At 38.9% G+C, this 18,085-nt stretch overlaps 2 protein-coding genes across 4 annotated transcripts; one reads left to right on the top strand and one right to left on the bottom strand.

The window, feature by feature from the left end:
- Positions 1-3,333: 3,333 nt before the first annotated feature.
- mepcea (methylphosphate capping enzyme a) lies at positions 3,334-14,618 on the top strand. Of its 3 annotated transcripts, none has more exons than XM_081615442.1 (5): positions 3,334-3,769; positions 5,556-7,354; positions 11,157-11,375; positions 11,957-12,080; positions 12,163-14,618. In XM_081615442.1, the coding sequence occupies exons 2-5, from the start codon at positions 5,603-5,605 to the stop codon at positions 12,195-12,197; spliced, it is 2,130 nt and encodes a 709-aa protein (XP_081471568.1). In that variant the 5' UTR covers positions 3,334-3,769; positions 5,556-5,602; the 3' UTR covers positions 12,198-14,618. The 3 variants fall into 3 exon arrangements, with proteins under 3 accessions (XP_081471568.1, XP_008425970.2, XP_008425971.2); XM_008427748.3 differs by having other exon boundaries at positions 3,335-3,733; XM_008427749.3 differs by having other exon boundaries at positions 3,760-3,851.
- A 1,087-nt stretch (positions 14,619-15,705) lies between these two features.
- Positions 15,706-17,096, bottom strand: defbl2 (defensin, beta-like 2). The gene is made up of 4 exons (XM_081615443.1): positions 16,704-17,096; positions 16,362-16,515; positions 16,056-16,167; positions 15,706-15,971 (listed from the first exon to the last, which is right to left on the bottom strand). Exons 2-4 carry the CDS (start codon positions 16,468-16,470, stop codon positions 15,950-15,952), a joined length of 243 nt encoding a protein of 80 aa, XP_081471569.1. The 5' UTR covers positions 16,471-16,515; positions 16,704-17,096; the 3' UTR covers positions 15,706-15,949.
- Between the last annotated feature and the right edge of the window lie 989 nt (positions 17,097-18,085).

Below are 18,085 nucleotides of genomic sequence, written 5' to 3'. Positions count from 1 at the left end.
GGATGGGAAAGAGCTGTTTGAGGTTTTGTTGAAGGAAGTCAAGAAGGTTTCAAAACAAATCTAACTAACCTACAGCACCGTTTAACAAAAAGTCTACAAGTGGCAGACAATTCAAATAATATGTCTATAATGTTCTTAAACCAATGAGTCTAAAATGTAACCCTTTGGACACTAGAAAATACCAAACTGAACCCTGCAACATGACAGTGACCAAAACATACCAATTAATCCGTCAAGTACTAGTTAAGAATTAATAAATGGAAAGTCCTGGACCAAGTCAAAACCTGGACCTTGGTTTCATTGAGATGCTGTAGGGTGAATTTGAACAAGCCGTCCATGAAAGAAACCCTCAAATATCTGACAGCTGAAGATGAGGAGTGGAAAAAACTTTGAGACTGCAAGACTGATGGTATTTCAATGAAAGGACACATAAGTACGGTGTTAAGACTTTTTCCGGAATTAGAATATAGATTGTTGTTAATATATTTTGATTAATGGGTTACATCTAAATAAATCACCTACTTTTACAAAATAATAAAAACATACAATGTATCATGGTTAGGGAGAGTTGCTTTAGACATAAAATATTTTATTTTCTAACTGTAAGATTAAAAGCAATGACCTGTTACGTAATAGTTGTGTCGATGTCTCTCAATTGGACATATTATCTGTAACATAAACCCTCCTGCTGCCATGGCTACAAAATACGGTGCTCTCCTACTGGAACGAGGCCGCTCTGTTGTTCTGCGTCATAAATCATTTGTACGATGCAGGTACCATCAGGTATTTTATGCCTAAGAAGCTAAATTTATGGCAAAGCTATAATCTGCAGAGGTTTATGATTTTGTTTGACCTGCAGCAATGCATCACGGCAGAGAAAAGGGTCTTTTTTTTTTTTTTTTTTATAAATGGACCTGCAAGAAATAGGCAGAGGGAAAATAAAAGTGTCTTGTAGGCAAGTGTAGAGACATGGACATTTTTAAAAGCATATTTGAGCTCCCTCTCGTGGCTGTTGAGGGAATTGCTACAGCTCCAGAAATTGGAAAACAATCTAGCGCCACCTTCGGTTTATTATTGATATACAATTAGTGTGTCCTTAACTGACATTTCAAAAGCACTGCATTTTTTTTCAAAGCAGGAAGAAAACGTCCATTTTACTCAGGAGTCGACTTATAACAAGACTGAAGTCAAAGCCAGATTTCTATTTCAAGTCAGAATACGTGGGTCACATTGGCACAATTTATTAAAACAGATTTGTGAATTCGAGAACAAGTTGTGATTCACTTCCATTTAGCTGACCAAACAGTGACAGCAAAAAGAGTGTTTTTCAAATGTTGTCATGTTACAACCTCTAATGTTATGCGTTTACCTATTTTTTATGACTGACAAACACAAAGTATTACATTGCATAATGCTGAAGTGGAAGAACAGTGGGTTCTTATGTGGGTTTTAAAATGCTGCGCAAATAAAAATTGCAGCATGCATTTGTATTCTGACAGTCTTTGCAAATCCACTGCAGTTTTGTGTGGAATGTGTTTACTACCTTCACACGTCCACACACTAAATTTACCCATTCCTTTTTGCAGAATAGCTCAGGCTCAGTGACACTGAAGTAAAGGGTATTGAAGTAAAGGGGTCTGAATATATATACCACACTTCACATATTTTACCTGCAGAAAAATTTGAAAACCATGTTACATTTCCCCAAAATATCCCACATTATGAGCTTTTTTGTGTTGGCTGCTTTCAATACAACATATTCAAATTTGTAGTTGTAAAATGACAAAACCTTAGCAACACACTGTATATTTTCATAAAGAAATTTACTATGATAAGAAAGAAACAAAAGCCTAATCTACTCAGACAACAAAAAAACAAGGTGTGTTGTTTAGGTCTGATTCCATACTCTTCCCATGTATGAATAATTATGCTTTATTTATTCTCTTCCTTTACACTAGTGAACGTAAAATGTCAAAGACACATTTATTTTATTACATACCATAATGTCAACAAAACTCAGAACTATGGAGGTTAAAACATATGTAATTAGATAATGGCATATTTGCATGCCAAGAAATTGCTTAAATCTCGTGCTAGGGTAACCCCTTGTCTGCGTTCACACACGTAGGAGCCTGAGTGACAGCAAATTCCTAATCCAGAAGGTTTAATATGATGTGAGCCCACCCACTGCAGCCATAAGAGCCTCTACTCTTCTGTAACTGCTTGCCACGAGGTTTAGGAGTTTCTTCATTTGTGGCCATGGATGGTATTAGAACACTGAACCTAATGATTTGGAGGGGTGAGTGAATACTTTTATTACTGCACAACTTTAAAGACCTGAAACAATAACATGGCAACGCACTGTGATCATTTTTTTTCTAAATTCTGTAATGCTCATATTTCACCTAAAAAAATGTGTACTAAAGAAATGTTCCTATAGGGATTGCATACTTGCATCATAATAGATTTATAAATATTAGAAATATTTACATTACTTAGAAAATAGTCAAGGCAATAACTTTGAGTGCACAGAAAAAAAGAAGTCGGTTTTTGTCTGATATTGATGTATGATATTCTGGAACTATTCCAGACATGACTTACATGGGCGAAGAGAAACTAGCGCCGTTTAACAGCAGATGGTGGAACTGCTGGCATGTTATGGATTATCAGCAGAAACTCTTAAAGACCCTTAATGGTTGCTTAAAACATCATCTCTCATGAGCAGTTAACACTAATGAATTTGTTCAATGCCCTTTGATTCTCTTTCCTCTTTTTCTATTCAAACTGGCTACACATAGCTGACTTTAATTACTAAATTAAAGTAAAAAAAAAAAAAACTGTACTCGTAAATGTTCATATTAAAACTTTGTGAGAACCTGAAATCTCAATTATGGCAGATTAATAGGATTTCATAATAATCTTGTGTTACTCATTAACATTAAAAAAATATATTAAAAAGTGTGTATTCTAACAGAGGAAAAGGTTTGGACACCCTGCGCTAATAATTAGGTTATTTTCCTGAAATGCTATATTTGTTTCAACATGTTTTCTAAAAACACTATTCCAGAAGTTCTTAGCTATGTTCTGCCTGCCAAGCTTTAGTCTGACTTTCCTCTAACTTTCTTGAAACTGAAATTGCTCTTGGGAGCTTGCCTTTATATTTTTAATAAACAATTAAATAAATAAATACATAAATGTGGCTGTTCTCCTCCTGGCTATACATGAACAACCACAGTATTCCTCCCAACTCTAAACATATATATGCGAATATGTGAAAAGTTTAAATATTGTGTTGTTATTAAACCACTGACATTTATAACTTGATAAAGAACAAAACCAGCAGGAGGAAGCTGACACTAACAGCAACAGTGCTCACCACCTTGCGGCTTCTATAGTCTGGGATCTCCGCCCCAGTCACACTTGGCTACAGCTCGGAGCCCGGATGCGCCGCCATGCCGTCTCTTTCTGCGAATGGAATCATTTATTCACCAACCTGTCTGTTACTGACCGACTAGAGTTAACTGAGGAGCTCCACAAGACCGTCTGAAGAGACGGTGGAGCCAGTGTTGTGTTCAGACCAGCGCCGTGCGTGTCCGTGGAGCTTCCCACTCTGGTGTTGATACTGAGACAGTTGTGTGCTAGCTATGCTAACGTTAGCCTGAGCGGAGGGAGCGCGGCGGCGGCGGCGGGGTAGTGACAGTCCGGCCGGAGGCGGGGAGAGCTCAACAGCGAGGTGAGACTGTTATTCTGATGGGGACTACACGCGCGGGTAGGTGGCCATCTGGGACATAGTATCGCTTTCATAACAGCGAGTCTGGGTTTTAGCAGCGCCCAGGCAACAGCACGTCGAGGTAGGTCCTCCGGTGCTTATCTATTACCGCTGTTTGACCGGAGCAGAGCCGAACGTTTACTCGACGTTTTGCTGCTCTGGCCCGCGATAGAGAAGCTAGGAGCTAGTAGTGAGCTAACACGACAACTGTCCAACACGCACTCTCAAACTTTCCAGGTCTATAACCCCTCAGCAGACTTGTCACGTCACAAACGTGATTGTGGTGCAGTACTTAGACACTGGCAGCTTGTAAAAATAACACAATTTATGCAATTGTGGTATTATATTGGGAAAGTAAATATTATTTTTATACAGAATCCGCAGTAAATACAAACTCATTGATTACAACAGGGATCAAGCTGACTTATGTACTTATTATAATCTTGATAAGTTTGGAAAAAGTTACATATATATTTGTATCTAGATTTCTTCAAGTAATTTGTAGACTTTCTCCTTTTGCATTAATGGTGAAGCGTATAGATCTGATGTTGGCCATAAACTTATCCACTGTGATGGATGGCTGCAATCCCAGAAAGACTGATGTCATCAAACTTTTTAGAATTGGTTTCCTGTATAGTTGTTATAGTTGTATTAGATATCTTTAAGCAGCAGTAAGTACAATAGTCTTCTTCACTAACAGTGGCTCCCAAAGTTTTCACTTCAACAAAGATAATATTTGAATGGTGTTTAATATATTGTGATTTTACAGTGATTATTTTTGTGATTTATTTAGTGATTTGCGGCCTCCAGTTGTATAGTAACAACCCCAATATAGAAAATAACTGTTTTTGAAAATTCTAGGCCAAAAAGAAATATTTAGAGTATGTGTTTGTTTAAAAATCAACAAAGAAATCTCAAAGTCTGGAAAACTCTAGGATTTAAAATACAGTATTTGAAGGAAATGTTTTATAAAATAATTTGATAATATATAATAACGCATGTAAAGATATTAATTATCTAAAAGAAATAAACAGATGTTATTTAGCCAATTTCGAGAGACATTATAAAGCATCACATACTTATACCCTCAAGCGATGAGCACATTAATTGGTCAAAAATTCTGATCTTTGACCAGTTTTCCTTTCCAGGATCTGTAATTGCCAGGTAATATGGCTAAAGTATATATAGCATGTACATTTTTGAGTTAAAGAAGATGTATGCTCTGTTACATAAACTCTTACATCTGTTTTGAAGGAGTCAAAAACTACCTTTACTAAGAACATGCTGCATTTCTTTTCTCTTCATAAATAAAATTGATATAGGTCACAAGCAGCCAGGAATAACTTTTTTGGTGTATTGCTGTTATACTGTGTTGTGAAAAGGTATTTCTTTTGTTTTTGATTTCTATAAAAAGTGTTTCAGATCGTCAAACACATTAAACTTGAGTAAATGCCGCAGGCAGTTTTTAAATGAGGAACTGATTTATTAAAAAGTGTAAAAGTGATTATCGCAGAAACGCAGAAATGTTGTTGTTTTTTGGAGCGTTTGCGATAAAACATTTTTATTTTAATTAAAAATTAAAATATTTGAATTTGTTGTGGAGGATATTTGGCCTACACTTTTTACAAATTACCTTTAATTCTGCCACATTTAGCCAGATTGAAGTCCAGACTTTTAATAGACTATTCCAAAACCTTGTGCCTAGACCCCAATATAGTAAAGACTTGCACATTTTCTATGGTTTGTTTGTGCTTTTAATCTAACATATGTTTTCTGTGACTTCCAGACCCAGTAAAACATCAGTGTCTTTCTAGCTGGGGAAACTAAAAGAAAATGTCTATCGAAGAGCAAAGTGCAAAAGCTGGGAGTCCAAAGGCCAGCTCAGCATCTCCTCTTCAGCTTTCAGACTGTACTGGAGGCTACAGCAGTGTTTCCGTGATGATGGAGGAAGCTGCGGCCACGCCTGACTTTGCAGCCGCTTGTCCCGTCCCTGACACCGCAGCCTCACCAAAGGACACGAGCACGGACAGCGCAGGACAGAGAGCGAAAGGAAGCGAGAACAGCATCAACCGCAGGAACAGCTTCCATCACTCTAAGCAGCAGCCACAGTCGAGGCTAACGAAGCGGCGCTACACAGCGAGTTCCAGCTTCAAATATCCCACGTCAGGGAAGAGGAGGCGAAGGACCAACTCTGAGAGCGACTCCGTCCTGCCAACCAACTTCCTCCTGGGAGGTAACATTTTCGACCCTCTGAACCTCAACAGCCTGCTGGACGAAGAGGTCAACAGGGCACTCAACGCGGAGACGCCGAAATCCTCCCCGCTGCCGTCGAAGAGCCGAGACCCGGTCGAGATCCTCATCCCCAGAGACATCACGGATCCGCTCAACTTGAACAGCGGGATAACAGACAGCAGCTTTTTGGTGTCTCCCTATAAAAGTGGCGGACGGAAAAGACACCGCAACCGACACCATGGAGGAGGAGCCGGAGGGACGAGTGGGATCTCCACCACGCAGATGAATCCGTTGGAAACAGAAAAAAGTGACGTGAAAACCAACACTTCCACAGAGGCTGCAGGCATGCCAGGTTCGTCCTTCGCACAAGATACCTCCAAAGAGTTGAACAGTTTGTCGAGCGTCGCAGGGGATTCCCAACATCACAGCGCTAATAGCTCATCCAGCTGCAAGGATGACGTGACATCTGCCCCTGCGGAGGAGGCAACACCCATCTCGTCTGCAGGAACAAACCACCACGCGAGCAGACGCAAGAGAAGGCGCAACTCTGGCAAAATGGAGCCCCCCGTCACCCACTCGACCCCCATTTGCAAGGCAACTTCTGGAGACAGAAGTTGCGGCACAACGGGGCAAAAAAATTCCTTCCACACGCCAAGAGGGGATGGCCCAGGACTTCGTCAGCACCAGCAGCTCCACAATCAGGTAAAGGAACATCAGAAGAAGTTCCAGTACGGGAACTACAACAAATATTACGGATATCGCAACCCGAATTGTAGTGAAGACCCTCGCATACATGTGCTCCGTCAAGAGTGGTTCAGAGGTAAAGACGTGCTGGACTTGGGGTGTAACTCCGGCCACCTGACCCTCTACGTTGCCAAAATGTTCAGACCGGCGCGCATACTGGGTCTGGACATCGACAGCGGTCTCATACATGCAGCTCGTAAGAATATTAGACATTATCTGTCTGAGCTTCAGACCCAAGAAGCCAGGCGTGCAGTGCAGGAGAAGAAGCCCGCCAAACAGGAAGACTGTGAGGCAGGGACGGGGAAGAAACACGATGAATCCGAGAGCGGGGCTCAAAATGGGGAAGAAGACAAAGGACAGCGCGGCCCTGCGAGTGCTGGAGCTGACAGAGACTCCTGTCACACAGACGAGGCCGCAACCCAGAGGCAGGACGGTAAAACGGAGGAAATGGAGCAAAAACATTGCGATGCGCCCTCTGCTGACTGCTCTGCGAGTTGCTCTTTCCCCGTGTCTCTGCGGATCTCCAGGGGACCCATCGCCGCGCCGCCAATAACGGAAACATGTACCTCTCAGCCCGGACAGTTCCCTGCTAATGTGTCCTTCATCAAGGTAAGACTTTGCTTTTGGGAAATGCCTCCCTTATGTGGTGACATCCAGTTAGACAACAGCTGGTCAATCCTAGGGAAGAATAGAGACATTTAGTAAAAGCGAAATAAATGTTATTGGCAAATATAAAAAGTGGAAATGTACCATTCAGAGTTTAATAATGTCTGATCTCTACTTTTGTAACACTCTGACCAGCAGAAACAGTTTTCACAGAACTGCTTTTCTAACTATAATAACTATAATCTAAATATTTCCTAACCTCTCATCACGGGCTAACATTAAGTAAATTATTTATATCAGGAACAAAGGTGATGTCACTTTGTGAGATTAGCTGCTTTAATGTAACATGGTCATACGGTTGTAAAACAAATACAAAATATTTATTATTTTGCAGTTAGCATTAACTAAAAAAACAGCTGTTTCCGTGTGGATTTCACTAGAAAGGCTTTGATTTTTAAAAAGCAGCATGTTGCATGACAAACAGCTTGACACTTCAAAAGTATAAACTCTTTCCTAGTTAAAGTAAAGCTCTGAATTAACAGAAAACTCTCTGTAGAACAAAGACTCAATTTAAAGTGCCCCTTTGAGCCCTCTGACATTATTTTAAACACGTCACCGATTATAAAAACAGCTAACTTTGAGTCACCAGCTAATACTTCATGCTTCTCTTAAAATTTAAATTCTTACGTTTAAGATGTCAGCTGCATCAAAGTTATATTTTACTTTGTCGGACACATAAATATATCTTCCAAAACACTATAAACACAGTGGATTATATAATATCTCAGCAGATGAAGGAAATGAATCAGTTGGCTTTGACCTTTCTAACAAAGAAGTGTCTTCACCCGGGACCTTATCTGATTTGCTTTGTTTGCAGACGTTTGTACTTTTGAGCCCAACAGGAAAGAGATTCATCAGTCATTGTGGACTAACTAACTTGTCCCTTTACTCTTCTCTCTGCAAATTAGCATTAATTTAAAAAAATCAACATTCATCTGGAATATGTTAGTTGGAAAACTGGCCACCTCACATTTACTAAATAGTGTTATTTGATATTTTACAGTTTTTGTAGAATCACAACCGTTTCTTTTTTTCATTAAAAATAGCAACTGACTGCTCATGAACACTGTTGGCTTTTTAAACCAAATTGACTCAGCAGTTTACAACCTTTTATTACTGTCATTAAAATTGTTCCTGTCTGCTGCTACAGTCATTTCTTTTAAAAAGCGAATGAGCTGAAACTGAAGTGCTTCTGTGTTTATAATTTTTTGGAAGGGATATTTATGCGTGTCCGACAAAGTAAAAGAAAAAACAAAACCACATAATTTCCCCTACGATGGAAAATGAAAAGAGGATGTCAGATAAAATCATTTAAGGTGGAAAAATAATATTAGTCAGTCTCAGTTATGTTTTGTGGAGCTTACTGTCATGTACAATGTAAAAACCAGGTGAGCCTTTGCACTTGGCTCGACTGAATTCTTTATAACTATGATCAAGACAACAAGGAAATTAAGAACGTCTTATTTATTTTGGTGCCTTTCACTGACCAGCATTCTTTACCAAGACAAAGCGTAACAAATAAACCATGATTAGAAACAGAATATTTGATGGGATTATAATAAAAAAGTATACTGAATTAGAATGTCTTCAGCTGTTTTTTAAATGAGTTCAGATTTTAAAAACAAAAAAGAAAGTCCTCACCACAGTCGGTCCAACGGTTTGGAAGGAGTTTTATATCTCATCCTTGGAATTACGAGTCGACTGCTTGGAGGACTTGAGTCCTCGAGTTTCAGGACGTTCTTCTAGTTACAAGTCTGGCTGCAGAGCTTTGGACCTGCTGTTGGCAATCAGTAACTTTTTATTGTTGATTAACATAAAAAGTGCAATTAATTAGTCCAGATGGGAGAAAATGAAGGCATTAATAATCATCCCAAGTCTTTGTTTTGACACCATCCTTCTTAGTTTGGAAACTAATCAAGTGAAAACCTTTGGTCAGGGTGTTTGGAGTGGCGTTATGGAGACCGTTGTTGGTGAAGACATGACACAATCACTCTTTATAAGCTTTATGAAGTTGGTCCTAAATAATGTCACTTCTGGGGCTAAAGGACAGTGATCTAAGTATAATTGTGAAGTAGATTTTTAAAGTATGGCGCCTAAAATATTGTGGAAACTAGATTTAGCTTCCACACAATGACTTCTGGAATGACAAGTACGCTCTAATTGTCAGCAACAAAATGGTCTATTACCATCCCAAGACATTTTATGATGGTATTTTCCCCGAGTAATGTTTTCTCTGTATGTTTTTCACCAGTTTGCCTCTTCCTACACAAACTGTGTTTGAAACAAAAGGGTCACCAGATTTGATTCAGCCATAAATTCTTGCACCAAAGCAGTGATTTACCCGGGCCGGGGCAGAATCAGTTAATTGGCGCTACACCCAGTGCTTGTTGTGGCAATGAAGACACAGAAAAACTGGTGCCAAGTAAGCACTAGAAACCAGCTGGAACCAGTTTGGTGGGGAAAACCCTCTGCGTTATGACGAATTGAACAATGGAAGGAAGATCATTTCTATAATTAAAATTTAAAAAAAAAAAGTATTGGAAATTTATATGTTTGGGTAGTGACAAATGCGTAGTTTGGTAATTGTTGTTTCTTTTTGTCGCAAAGTGTCACTAAATTCAAAAGGCCTTGTTTTTGTCCTCAACATGAATTGGTTAGATGGAGACAAAGCAGCTTTACTGAATAAAGTCAAAAAGCACCCTCCTCCACTTGTGAGTGTGTGTGTTACAAATAACAGCGGCAGCAGTCATTTGGTAAATCTCTGACGCGCCTGTGGCACCAACTCAGTCTACAAAACTAAACGTTTGGCTAAGATAACGGAATAAAAAGTGTCTGTTTCGGAAAATAGACTGTCACTAAAATTGAGGCAAAAATGCATCCGTTGCATAGATATAAATAAATATAACGAACAGAGGAGGAAAAGGCTTTAATGCCAGAGGAACTATATTTTGCACACATAACAAATGTGGATTGAAACATTAACTGCATCAAATTTTGCTTTTGCACATATAACTACTTAATACTAAATGTATTACTGGAATTATGAAGTTTTCAAATGATAAATGCAACTACATTGTAGTTAGAGCAGCATTGCTCACAATATGAAACAGATATTTTGTAAAAAACAAAAAAAACAAACAAACAGATATTCTGTGGTCCTACTCCTATCTGCAGAAATACACCATTTGGTCAGAAATGCACCACAAAATTCTGCTTGTTAAGTGTTAGCTGAAGTGGGTTTTAATCTCAGAAATGTTGGAGTTGATGTTGACATTACATTACATTTAATTACAGCACTGAGATTAAGCTTGTTTAGAAAAAAAATCAGAGAAATAAACGGTGATTAAGACAAATTTGTGTTGTGAATGACAAAAATAAGATTGATTTCATATTTGCATAATCTTGCAAGTCACATTTCCTTCCCCCCAAAAAACCCATCCTGCATCACTGATGTGCTTTAGCATTCAGTTAGATATTTTAGAAAGAAATGAAAAGCTCGGTATGGAAAATCAGTGTTGCTGTTGTCTGCTTTGCAGTAAACACCAAACTAAAAAATAATTACTTCTGCGTTTTGTTTATTTTACATGTCAGCTTCCTTGCCTCCAGCCCCCCCATGTCAGCATCTTTTTTACAAGCTGTAATCTTTTATGGAACACAGCTTCACAGAAATGTTTTATCCATTTACCAAAACAGTGTTTTTTTTGTGTGTTTTTTTTTTTTTCCTCCTGCCTCTGCTTTCCTTCAGGCTAACTATGTTCTGGAGAACGATAATCTCCTTATGATTCAGAGGGCAGAGTATGACGTGATCTTGTGCCTCAGCGTTACCAAATGGGTTCACCTAAACTGGGGCGACAGCGGTCTGAAGCGGCTCTTCAAGAGAGCCTACAGACACCTCCGCCCTGGAGGCTTGTTCATCCTGGAGCCGCAGCCCTGGGAGTCCTACGTCAGGAGGAAGAAGCTGACAGTAAGAGGATTTTCACTGGAAAAAAGTTGTTCCTTTATTGTAAGAGTAAAATCTCACATTGTGAAATTAGTCTTTTAATTTGAGTTCATTTATTCAACTTGATCAAATCCCACTTTTTCTTTTCTATGAAACCACCAGTGGCACAAATGCTAGCATTGCGTCATTTACGGCCATTTTGTGGATAGAGTAGCATTCAGTTTTTTTCCTCCAGGATTTCAAAAGCAATTAAAGAGGCCATCTACGATGGGGCGTTCACACCAAGCACGTTTGGCGTGTCTGGTTTATATTATAAGTTTAAGTTTATGTGGAGTTGCAGTGCGTCAGACATCTCAAAATCGCTCTGCCTGTTGCTTTCCATTGTCGGATATGGTGGACTCGTAATGCGCCGTAATGGGTCCTCGATGCGCCGCCACATAGACTTTGAATGTAAACCAGACGCGTGAAACTTGTTTGGTGTGAACGCACCATGACAAGTCTGCCAGGCTGTCAGAAGGGCTGCGAAAATGAGTAATGAAATGTTTTCTTTGTTGTGATTTTAGTTTATATGTAACCATTATTTTTCTTCTTCCTTCCCCCATCAGGAAAACATTAACAGGAATTATCGCAGCATCAGACTCAAACCTGATCAGTTTTCATCTTACCTCACAAATGAAGTGGGCTTCACAAGTTTTGAGCACCTGGGGTCTCCTAAGTGTTCAGTAAGAGGTAATGGTATGCTGAGTTTCCTTCTTGCATAACACATAGCTGTTTTAAGACCTATTAACATTTTTTTTTTCTCATGATGCAGGTTTTCAGAGACCAGTCTATGTTTTTCACAAATGACCACCTCTGCCTTGAACAACTGTGAATGTGAGTAGCCGAAAGCCACCACCTTTCATTCAGGCCAGCCAGCTTCACTGGACTGTGACGCATCATCCTTAGCAGATCGGTTTTGCGCTCGGTGCTGAAGATCAAAGTCTAAAGCAAACGAGCCACAGGGACCAAAACGTGGAATTGATTGCTCTGTCAACGGGACGCCTCTTATCAAAAAGACGAGTAGCTGTCAGTTTGGAGACCGCAAAAGAAATGCTGAAGCGATCACTCCCTTTGAGCGGTAATGATCCCCCAGACTGAAGCGTGGCCATAAACTGTGTTTGCTCAGATGTCATCACGTTCATAATGTTCTCTCTTGCCACATCAACTAGACTTAAATAGACCGAGGGTTTCTCAACTAGTTATTATCACTGTTTTAACAAGCTTTAGATGTTTTAGTCCTCACATGTGGGTTGTGTCTGCAGAACTGAGGTGTACCACGAAAATGTGGGGATACTGAACTGACTTCATGCTCAGAAGAAGCCTGTTGAAATGCAGGGACTTTCCTTGCATTTCAACAGGAAATGGCGTTGTTGTTTCAACGCCATGAAAGAGATGGCGTTGAAACAACAACCGGTTATGTTTTTACCCCCAAAAAACAAATATATGCACAGTCGTTGCTGTTTTCAAACACTTAAAGCTCATCTATTTTCCCTATTGTCACACACTATTGTCTTAAGTTGTCTTTGATTTTTTTTATTTTTTTTTTGGAGAATGTGGCAAACTTAAAAGTGCTGTATAGATCAAATATGACAATTGAGAAAGTAAATTTGTTTTCTTTAATTTCTAAATTTCTGCTCCAATAGAGGCCAATTCAGGAAGAGTAGTGATGCACATCCTTAACGGAGTCAGTTGATTTTACCACCTTTCATCATCCCTACATAGGTGAATAGGACTCATAAATAGAGATGCACCGATCAGAATTTTGTGGCCAATTTTCAACTTTTATACATGTTTACCAGTTTTAGTCTATTTTGATTTCTCTTGAGAACCCAGTAGATATATGAACAGCTTGAAAATCGTTGTCCTGCTAGCAGTCGTTTGACAAAATGATCAGAGTTCACATCTTTAACCCTTCACCTTTTTTTAACAGCGATTAGCACAGACAGCTTTACTTATCCAGCAGTTTCCATATGTATAATCTGAAGAACGTACATCCTTACCTCAAATTTTAAGTTTACGAAAAGAGGCCAACACTTCAAAGGAATTGTTGCAATCTCAAAAGGATGAAATGGCAACTTTGCTGTAATACATTCGGCCTTCTTGTTATCCGCTAAATGTCTCACCGTCTCCCCCTCTGTTGCAGCCTGAATGGGCTGCAAATAATTCTCAACATGTCAAAGTATGACATAATTTTAACCATCTCTATTATACACAGTAACAAATTATATTCTGAAGAGTGTTTTTCAACTTTAGCTGTTAGCATAAGGTAGGCTATGTTTCTAAGAAGCAAAAGATAAAATTTTCTTGTGAAAAACGTGCCTTTTTCTCGGTGCATCTCAATAATACACAATCAACAATCATAATACTCTGACATTTAAAGAGAGCTGAAAAGCTGACACAAAATGGGCCTAAACAGCACAATAAAGTTTTGCCTTGGCGCTAATATAAACAAAAACAAAACAGCTGTGTGATTATGAAGCATCAACCTCTGTTTCATTCTCAGCTTTATTGATCATCTCCTTTAACCATCATCACTCTCCTGTAACATCCATCCAGTATTGTCTTGCTCTATGAGACTGAGCAGCTATTTTTATTTGTAGAACATAAAACCTATTTTTGCAGGAAACGTCCCATTGATTTATTTTTTTTAATCCAGATTTCAGTATGATGTTTGATTTGATGTGCTGCCAAAACAATGTCTGATAGATTCAGGAATTATGTCAACAATGTTTCGGTCTATGAGCAACACAAAGTCTAAACGTTTCTAGAGCTGTTGTAATTGTTCACTGAGCATCCAGATCTGTGCATCCAGGACAGAAAACCTTCAGCTTTTCAGCAGCTGCTCGTTGATCTCTTTTGGAATATGTTAGCCAGTGAATGACTGGGATGGATGAAATGTTTCTAATTCAGCAAGAGATCACTGTAAATAATCCCCCCTCTTTTCTTCCCCCCCTGTTGATATTTAGTTCCCAAATACCGCGTTTTAAGTTTTCGGATTTTCCTGTTTTCAGATGTTTGCTGCCAATTCATGTGTGGAGCTGCAGGTCTTTTTGTCCTTAAAGATATGATGATCCAGCATTGTATGTACAAATTAATCTGGATAATTCTTACCATTGTTTTGCTTTGTTCTGCCCTGCAGGGCACGTGTATTGTTCAGTTTAGTGCTTTTTCTTTGTTTTATTAATGTCTTTTTTGATTTGTTTGTTTTTGATAAAATGTTTGAAAGGAGCAATGGCATGAGTGCACTCTCATTTTCTTTCAATATTTCTGTTGTGTCTTATTTACTCTTCTACACGTCCGGTCCTCATCAGAATAAATGTCATTAATTCTTGGTTTTTAACGAGTTATTAAAAGCCAAGGTTAATTTGAATTTGAATTTCCTCTACATCCCACACGGTCAGTGTTGTTTCTTCAAGTGGAACAGAATTGCTACAAAAGCAGTTTCTGTTACGGTGGCGTTTCTGATTCATTCAGTTATATAAAATCAATTAAAAGTGCTATTAGTATATTATGGGGAAATATTTCTTTTTGAAAACGGCTACCAAAATAAATTGGTGCATAGGTTTAAGTGACGCCTTATGATTTTACGTAGAAATATATAACTTACCTGCAGCTGTTATTGAACCTTCTATTTTTTTGTATTCTGAAAGCGTCTTAACATTTCATTTCATTAAAATTGGTTGGAGATTTGGTGCTATTCACTTCAGTTTAGGTACAAATCTCTAAATAAATATGTGAATATCTGTGGCAGTAAACATGTTGCATTGGAAAAAGTAGGAATAATTGTTGCTTTTCTGTTTTAAATAGAAGCAACTTGGTCATATTTTCAATGTATGTGTTACACCATCAGTACAGTCGACTCATTCTCAAACAAACCAGTTAGGGCATCTGTTATGAGTATGAGTTAATATATTAAAAAGAGAATAATAGTGAAAATCCAAAAACCATCCTCAGAGACATTTGACCTTCCAATTCAACACGGCGCAGACAAAGCGACAATGAATCTGCATCGCAGTCCTGACTGGTGTATTGTAGCACTGTCCGTCTGTTTCCCAGCAGCGTTGCCCAGACAGACAGAACGACCGAACGGTGAAACAACATAAACACAGATGAGAGACATAACACTTCATTCACAAAAGCTGTGCTCCATCCCAGCTATTTGGGTCAGTCACTTCACCGTTATTGTCTCCTGTCAGCACAGCAACCAGCGAAAGCATGCCAGACCCAACTCGGGACTGCTTTCCACACTGTTATTTCAAAGAAGACCACCAAAGTGGGGTGTAGTTCAAACAATGGTAGTAACCGAAAACATCAGTATGTTTATTTTAATGCATTTATTGGCAGCAAAGCAAATAAGCTAGACAATTCCAGTCAGGGCAGCGTAAAAGTGTGGTGTACCTATTATTCTACCCACTACAGAAACTCTTATGTTGGATCCAACTTTACTGGATATCAAAGTGGGCTGATGTGGTGAAGCAGCAAGTCAGCCGTCTCTGCAGAATATTCCAGAGGTTTGTCTCCTAGCATCGCGCCGGCATCTCTGGACCATCATCAGAGTGCTAAGAACGCACGGCACAACACCTGGAATGAAACAAAAAGTGAAAACTTTAGCTCGTCTTACACCTTCACATAGTGCTTTCTTCTGAGAGTAATCCTAAACTTCACCTGTATCTTCGAGGACAACCATGGTGTCCAACAATATACTCTTGGGCATAGCAGAACCGTCTGCAGAGTCCTCTGTACCCACAGGTCCAATACTGCATCTCTGGATCTTCTCCTGATGACAAACGTGAAAGAAAAATCATCCCTTCCATTAGAAATAGTCATCTTTTTCTTTTCTTTTTTTATTGTTTGTCACACATTTAAAATGATTAATATCAGAGCAACACAAACAGGTGAGACTGTCAATATAAATTGCTTTGTTTTGGCTTTACAACGCAGCAAAACAGATTCATCTGTTTTATTGCTCACCCTCCGCAGTCGCGAACATCAGGAGAAGAACGAGGAGAACGAAGCTCAGTCCTTTCATGTTTGGGCGCCAATTAACGTTCAGACTGCTGCTGACACACTGATGCTGCATTTATACAGCATTTCAAGCACGACGGGGGGGAGGAGTCCGTCCTGTCTGTCCAAATCACAACAAGAGCATCACTGAAAGATGTCTGGGGCATGGAGGTCACGGCTGTCATGTTACCCAACACGCAAAAATCACCGAGCTACGTTTTCAAAGTTCTCAGAACTCATTGAGCAGATTGTTTAGCTTTCAACATCTGCTGAAATAAAAAGGGGTTTGTTGTGTCAAATTATACTTACACGTAATACTTTGGTTGAACCGAGGAGTGGATCACACAGCAAAGCAAAAGTTGGATTTCCAGGAGATGTTTGTTTAGCAGTGCAGGTCGGGGCGCTGTCTGTGTTTTCACAGCGTGGCCTTCTGCTCATCCAGGCCTCTCTCCACATCTGAACATGGCTCTAGTTCTCAGTTATTGCTGATGCTGTGAAACCACAATCACGCTTCACAAAACATGCCCCAGTGACGCAAGGGAGAATTGTTAACTTAACAATAAAAAGGTATGAACACATGCACACACGATTGTGAAGCTTGCCCCCCTGTTGCTTACGTAAATATGTTTATTTGTATGTTTATCCTGTCTTCTGTCTGCATCAGTGAAAGCCGAGAGATTATCCACACATTACCACTTTTTAAGAAATTTTAATCAGCTTTTACTTCATTAATTTAAAACAATTGCAGCAACATATTCTGACACTGGATTTTTTTTTCTTAAATCTAAGATTTATTTAATGAATGTTGTCATTTAAAAATGCATATCAATTCTTTCGACTTATCAGAGTGTCCATAAACTAAAATTAATAACAACTTTGTGTATCTCTTGGGTTTATATCTGACATATCACAGGGGCCTAATTCTCGTATGCACTCTTCAAAATGGGAAATATGAGACAAAATGATACAAGGCAAATGGCCACAGGAGAATAGCTACACAGCTAAATTTATGTAAACTTGCATTGACTTTGTGCAAAATATTTTTTTCTGACGAACACAACACAACTTTACTTATGAAGAGTGAGAAGAAATATGATTGTATATACATACTTGTGCTATAAATTATTCATTCACGTGGCAGATTCAACATTCCAGCACGCTCGTTCTGACAGGAAGAGGCCGAGCCGGAACCACACTTAAATCTGATCAAAAATCTATAATCGAAGTTAGAGATTAGGCCAAGAGACTCTCCAACCTCAAAGACTTTGAGCTCAAAGACAAACAGTTAAAATATCAATAGAACCATACCAAAAAGCAATTTATATTTTTACAATTCATTATCTTTAAATGCCTGTCTTATTTTCTATCCAAAAAGTCATTGCTTTAAATCTTCAACAACCTGAAAAATAAAAAAATATGGGATTAACCCGCAAAGATATTTTAAAAATCTTTTCTTCTTTCTATTATTTGTTGAGTGTCTTGCCATCTTCAGTGGGGATTTTTACATTTAAGTGCTAATAAGGTTCAGATTGAGCTTGTCTTGTACAACTTGTATTCTCGTCACGTTAGTGTGTTTATTTGTGTGTGTACTTCTTGTAATCTCAAACAGAATATGGAAAAGAGGGAACCACGACCTTAAATCAATAAATATGATGTTTAGCTCGGCTTTCACTGCAGCAGCACTACAGCCC

This window comes from Poecilia reticulata, chromosome 14, assembly GCF_904066995.2.
Source record: "Poecilia reticulata chromosome 14, P_reticulata-male-v2, whole genome shotgun sequence".
NCBI classification, from domain to species: Eukaryota; Metazoa; Chordata; class Actinopteri; order Cyprinodontiformes; family Poeciliidae; genus Poecilia; species Poecilia reticulata.
Note: the sequence above shows the minus strand (reverse complement) of the source record. Positions and strands in the feature narration are given on the sequence as shown.